The sequence below is a fragment of the Rhea americana genome, unplaced genomic scaffold (assembly GCF_003343005.1).
Source record: "Rhea americana isolate MKP2758 unplaced genomic scaffold, rheAme1 scaffold_95, whole genome shotgun sequence".
In the NCBI taxonomy this organism is placed as follows: Eukaryota; Metazoa; Chordata; class Aves; order Rheiformes; family Rheidae; genus Rhea; species Rhea americana.
The window spans coordinates 1,763,863-1,770,386 of NW_028187144.1; the positions used below are offsets into that span (position 1 = coordinate 1,763,863).

Sequence of the window (6,524 nt, forward strand, 5' to 3'; positions counted from 1 at the left end):
AGAAAGTTTCACATGACCTGAAGGTGAGCTAAGAAAAGATTGCAAAGTGAGAGGTGCAAAGAGAAGGTGAACTTAGAAAGAAATGTGAATAAAGCAAGCCTGGAAGGCCAGGCAGCCCAGAGAAAGGAGAAGGGAGTCTCCACACTTCAAACACCTTGCTACCTTGCCCAGCTACTCAGGCTTTACAGCTGAATGCAGTATCTCTTTTCAACTAAAATGTCAATACAGTCCAGAGGCTATTGGAACAACTGTTCACTGCATGAGAAACAGATTGCACAAAGCCTATGAAAAACTCATGAACATGGATACATGCACATTTCTGCTCTTTTAATTCCCTTGGAAGAACTGAGCCATAACAATAAGTGAGGAGGGGAAAATTATCAATGACTTTTTGGTAATCATTGTATATGGCTATTTTCAAACAAAAGTGAGGCACCCTTATGYTGACTGGCAGGCACAGTCTGCCCACTATGAAGGGCACAGGTAACTATAAAAAGCCAAATGCTACACTCTTCCCAAGACAGAGAAATAAGTAAAGTTAACATCCAGTTAATACACTCAAATAACACCGTAAAAATAGGTATCACATTTCCAAAACACTTATTCCAAAAAAGTAGTAGAAGTAGTAGAAAAATAAAGATGTACACATAAAATCAGTGAGAATAAAGAGGMAGGAATCAGGAAAGCCAGAAAACCATTCCAGCAGCAGACATTTGCCCTAGGTGACCCTCGCTGAGAGTAGAATCTGTGACCAATTCTGCATACCAAGAACCACTAGCTCCACTAAAAATCACAGAATAAGGAGAGGCATTTTGCCAGCACAAGCAGTGTGTTCTGTGATCACAACACACTTAGGACTTCACCGATATTTTTACATAATCAACTTTATCTTATGCAAGACACAGACTGAGACATTTCCACCTTGACATATCAAGTGATGTATACTCTTTCCTGCAAAGTTTTAAGCAAATGCACAACATTGTGGTCTGACAAGCCTCACTCATTTTGGTGGCTCAAGCAGATCTGTTCCTACTGCTAAACTGCATGAGTGTGCAGAAATGCAGATCAGGAACAGACAACCTACCCTGACACATGAAAACACCATAAGTCAATGGGCCAAGATGTGAAACAATGTCCTTCCTCCCTCTCCAAAACTCTGACCCAGCTCAGTTAATTACCTTTTCCACAGCTTTTGAATCTAACATAAGCTTGCCATTTTGGTAAACTGTCTTTTAATTCTGAAACTCTTCTTCTACTACATTGTTTTTTAAGCTTAGTTTCCTAAAGGACATCAAGCACATCCAACATGCTACCCATCTGCACCATGTCCATGCCACCCTTCTCCAGTAACTCCTGGTCTTGCTGSCTGACTTAATCACATTTGACAGAGGAACAGGGAATTTGAATATAATCRAGTTTCTGCTAGTTTCATGAAAGTCATTGTCCTTCATGCCTGTGTAAACTGAACTGGTATGTCTGGATACTGATTAGGCAAACATGCAACAACCGTTTTGCACGGTTTAAGTAAATATTTGAGGAGGGACAATGAAACAAGCCCCATTTTTTCAAGTTCAGTGCATCCTACTTCTAGTCCAGATTTATTCCCATTCCCCCTTTTGACTACCTAATACTGGAAGTAGTTTTAATGTTACTTATTTCTGAAGCCAAACTTCCTGTAGTTAATCTGCGGAAGATCATGAAATTGAAGATCATTTCCTGTTTCAAATGAAATAGGACAGAAACATTACAAGAAAAAATGGACAATCAGTGCAAACTTCCCCTCTTGCCCTTCTCCAATCCCCTCCATCTACTGACCAACTAAAACCACTCACCAAACAATTCTGATGAGCTGCAATATTTTGCTCTGTGGCAATGTACATTATAGAGCAAGCCTCCCCTTCTGAACAAAACGCACATGTTCTTCTCACCATCTTCGCCATTATCTGGAAAACACCTGGAGCAAGAAGACTGGGACAAAACACAAAGCAACTGATGCAACTAACATACCCCAAGCAAGATGAACAGTGCAAAGCARAGCTCACTAGCACCTCGCACTCTAACTGCTGCTTCACCTGCATCCTCTGAAGCTTAGTTCTTTGATAGTCCAGCAACTATCAGGAGAACAGGCACAGCCTGCTGGGATGGCAATGGGATGGGCACAGGCTCCCAGGGGCTCTAGCAGTTACAGCAGAAGTATAAACACTAGTTTATTTCCCCGTGAAGGGTCACTAAAAAAAACATGGGAAAAGGAACAGGGCTAAAAAAATGTCAAGCTTTCTCAGCAATGCATTCTCCAGTGACAGACCTGGGAGTGGGCCAGTAAGTCATGCCCTGTGTGTGAAACATCTTTTGTTTGAAGGATGTTAGTCACTGAAAGCAGTGCCTGCCTTGAACTAGTTCTGCCACACGTAGGTCTGCAGCCGACTGAGGAGATAGAAGTAGCTCTCCCTAAACTTCTCCAGTATCTTCCAGGAGGTGACAGAAAACAAGGAAGAAATATTAATTCTTTACTGTRAAAGGGACATAGCAAAGAAATATAGGAGGCATACAAATAAAAAGCGGGAGAAGAGACACAGAAATTCGAGATCTGAATATATTCTTCCACTGAGGTAGAGTGCTAACCTGAGCTACACCATTTTCTCTATACCCTGCAATATGCCCCATAGATATCAGCTCTCTTTTTCTGGTCATATCCACTCAAGTCTTCACTGTCCTCCTTCACCTAGTCTCTCCTTTCTTCCTCCCCTTTTTCCCCCAGAAGCTGCAAAACGTTTAAGGTCAACTGCTTATTTCACAAAGCAGTCTAAATGTTTCTGGGAGACTCTTTGCCCCCATTAATCAATTAAAGTACCACTCAACATATTAGTAACACAAATTTTACTCTGTCTCTGGTTTATGTGCAGGTCCAATGCAGAATCGTGAACAACTTCTTATTTCTGGTGTGACACTCCAGAATGTTCTTTGCTGTAGACGTCACCTCTGAGAGCCTAAAAGCCTGCAGGATAAGGGTAAGAAATCACAGAATCAGAGAAACAATAAGGTTGGAAGGGACGTCCAGAGATCATCTAGTCCAACCTAGAGCATGTTAGACAGAGTTGCAACCAGGTGGGCTTTGAAGATCTCCAGAGGAGACTCCACCACCTCTCTTTTATGTCCACTTCTACGAATGAAGAAGATTCAAAATGAAATTATCCTAGCAAGAGAAGCAGCAAGGTCCAAGTACTACACAGCCAGGAAATCCCATATCCCAGAAATTCTTGCATACCTTTCTGTGGCTTTCAACAACCATCTCCCATCCATAAAATGGAGGTGGTAGTCTCAAGTGAGAAGAACACCAGAGTAAAAGCATTTTTTGCTTAGTTCTGCCATGGAGACATTAATCTCAGGCAAGTTACTTTACCTTCACAAGCATCTGTTTTTCTTCCTATCCTTCTAACTCTTGTAAGCATTCTGGTAGTGTCTGATTCCCACTCTGAAACCATACAGTGACCATCACAACAGCAGTCTTGGAATTTAGGCATTAAATAAATGCAATAGAAATAGAAATACATAATCAAAACCAGAAATAAAGATGGGAAGAAATCAGAAAGTAGAACAAGCTAGAGGTTAGAACATGCAACAGGATATACTGGGCAAAAGACAAATCACAATCCAAGGAACAGCCAGATATAGGTGAAAAATGGAAGCCCCAAACAAGAAGTAGAGAAATGAAAGACTGGACAGTATGTCACCCAGCTCAGGAAAAGTTCTCTGTAGCAGGCTAGTACCTGGGAYTGATGCAGATACATAGGCCCTGTTCAGGCCTAGTCAGAAGATCCAGCTCCAGCAGTTCTGGGAACGTGGTGAAGAAGAGGCTAAAGGCAGAGCTACAGTCCCTAGTGCTCTTACAGGCTCTGAGGAGAAATCCTGGTGTTGAAAGATAACACAGGATGTTCAGTCAGGGTCAGTGTTGGGCCTTTGCTCTGCAGRAACCCTGAAGGCGTGGAAGGACAGCTCTTGGCCATTCCTGTCCTTAGCCTAGCCTTCACAAAGGGAGTGCTCCCCTTTATATCCTCCCAAGGATGGAAGAGCATGGATAGGATACTGAACTAAATGGTGCAACACATCCAGGCCAGTGCTCTTATAGTGAGGGAAAGAGTAAAGGCATGGTTTGAGTTCCATCGTTTAATTATATTTTGCTTAAAGAGCCCTTTGCCTTTGCTAGTCTTAAAGCCTGCCACTTACAGGTTTCATCTGACACCCCAGTTTTCCTGTTTGAAGAGGCAAGAAACAATTGTTCCTCACTCAGCTACTCCAGTAACACCCATGTTACCCACAGATCTCTTATTTTCCCTCCAACAGTCTGTTTTTCAAGTTGAAGAAGCTGAAACTACTTAGTTGGTTCTTCTGCAGAAACAAATCCTCTTCTTGTCTGGGGCTTCCATTTTACACTGATATCTGGCTGTTCCTTGGATTGTGATTTGTCTTTTGCCCAGTATATCCTGTTGCATATTCTAACCTCTAGTTTGTTCTACTTTCTGATTTCTTCCCATCTTTATTTCTGGTTTCTATTATATACTTCTATTTCTATTGTATCTTCTCTCAATCTTCTCTCATCCTTGTCACCTCTCAATATTTACCTTCAGAATGGTGGGGTAGCACAGACTATACAAGAGCACAATGGCTCTCTATATTTTTCTCTTCTTTTTTTTCCTTAATAATTCCTAATACTTTGATCATATTTTGGACTGCTTCTGAGCATGGAGCCAACACTTTTGTAGAACTACCCAGATTTCTTGCTAAGTGGTATCAGGCAGTTTGGAGACCATCAGTGTTACAATTGTCGCTCTGCTGCATGCCTCACTTTCCACTTACCAGTGCTGAATCTTCATCTGCTCTTTTATATTCAAATCACTGTCATAAAGTCCTTCTGCAACTCTGCCCAGGTTGTTTCCRCTATTATTGCTACTGAAGTGAACTGTAGGGACTAGAGGTAACTAATTARTCTATAAAATCTGGAGGCCCATCACAGGAGATTTGATGATCTCCTGGAGTCCTTTCCAACCTCATTTAGTCCAATTCCCCCACCACCACCACTCAAAGTAGGGTCAACTAGAGCAGGCTTTCACACCCTTCCATTAATGACACAGCAGCTGAAGCCGTAAAACAGAAGACAGAGGAGAAGCAGTCAAGAAAGAGAAGTAATTACGTGCCTCTGGCTGCTTTTCTGAGCTCTGAGCCATTTCCTGCAAACAAACACTGACAAGCACAACTTTTCTTAATAATGACAAAAATAGAGAAAACCAGTAAACAAAATAGAAAGAAAAAGAAAGAAAGAAATGATAATATTGTTGCCAAGTGTCCACAGATAATACAACTTTCAAACAGATCTTCCTGAAACATTACTAGTTTATTTAATGATTTCTTTTCCTGAACCATTTCTGAAAGCATCCTTGCAAGTAAATACAATTCATACATTTTACACAGGAGAAAACTGAGGCATGGAAGATCATACAGCGTGTCTCTAGCGCAGTAAGGAAATGAACCCAAGTCTCTCGACTTCCAGTATATTACCTAAACCCAGTGCCATAGCTTCTGTTCTGCTCTTCTCTTCAGCTCACCGCAGGGCAGGAATCAATTTATCGAAGGAGAAAGAAAGAAACTGCAGGCCTACTGCCCCACACTCTTGCAGGCCTACTGCCCTGCTTCCTCCATCTGCATTTTGTGGGGAAAGATGCAGTCCTGGTCATACACCAGCTAGGCACAACCTGCACAAGCACCTCCCCACCCTCTAGTCATTAGCAGTATAAATACATACAGCCCTYGCAAGGCTTTCAGAACAAAACAAAACAAAACAAAAACCTATCTTTCTGACCACCTTTCACTTGCTGCAGGGCAGATATTTTAAGAGATCTAAAGAATTTTTAAAAAGTCTTTTCTTAGAAAGGCGCATGTTACCACATCTGATCCAAATGACGGAGATGACCAGAGGTTCCTCATCAGAGCCAAACTCTACTTGCGAGGTGTTCAAACTGTGAGTCTCAGAGGTCCTCAGACACTCCCTCAAGCACTGAACACGGGGGTAATCTTCATACAGTAAGACACTGTCCTCTACTGACAGACTGCTTCCAGCATTTTAAACATAGCTGTGCCATTTTTAAGGAACTACCAGTTCCAACAGTGCTACCTGCGCGAAGCGCCAGAGACCAGGGCTGGAGGAAAAAGGGTGCAGATGAACTCCCCTCCGAGCAAGAGCGCAGAGGTCACGTCATCTGCTGGGAGGGTGGAAACCTGCTTGATTCCCCTCAGTTTACATTCCCGTTCCTCGGGAGAGCAACGGCACCGTCATCGGTTACGGCTGGAGGCTGGCTCCTTTCAGTTTAGGTTTCTGTTTCCCCAGGACGCCAAATGTAACATCGCCTGTTACGGGGCGGGGCGGCCGATTCCTCTCAGTTTAGCTTTCGGTTTCTCATTCCCCGCTTCCAGGCGCCGCGGGGCCGGCCCCCGGGCCGCGCCTGCCGCCACCGGCGAGCCCCCCCCGCCCC

The 6,524-nt window shown here is 43.1% G+C and overlaps 1 protein-coding gene across 4 annotated transcripts in view; it reads right to left on the bottom strand.

Moving 5' to 3' along the window:
• The window catches only part of PHF11 (PHD finger protein 11), a 23,282-nt gene that overhangs the window by 16,365 nt on the left and 393 nt on the right, over positions 1 to 6,524 (bottom strand). For 2 of the 4 annotated variants that reach the window (XR_014898227.1, XM_085324960.1), the window contains exon 2: positions 1,833 to 2,995. Coding sequence is in view for 3 of the 4 variants with exons in the window: in XM_085324960.1 (XP_085181086.1) it covers positions 1,833 to 2,078 (246 nt within the window). In the remaining variant the exon portion in view is untranslated. Of the gene's footprint in view, positions 1 to 1,832; positions 2,996 to 3,767; positions 4,454 to 6,524 lie in introns of those variants that run through there. The other 2 variants (XM_085324963.1, XM_085324962.1) reach the window with 2 other exon arrangements.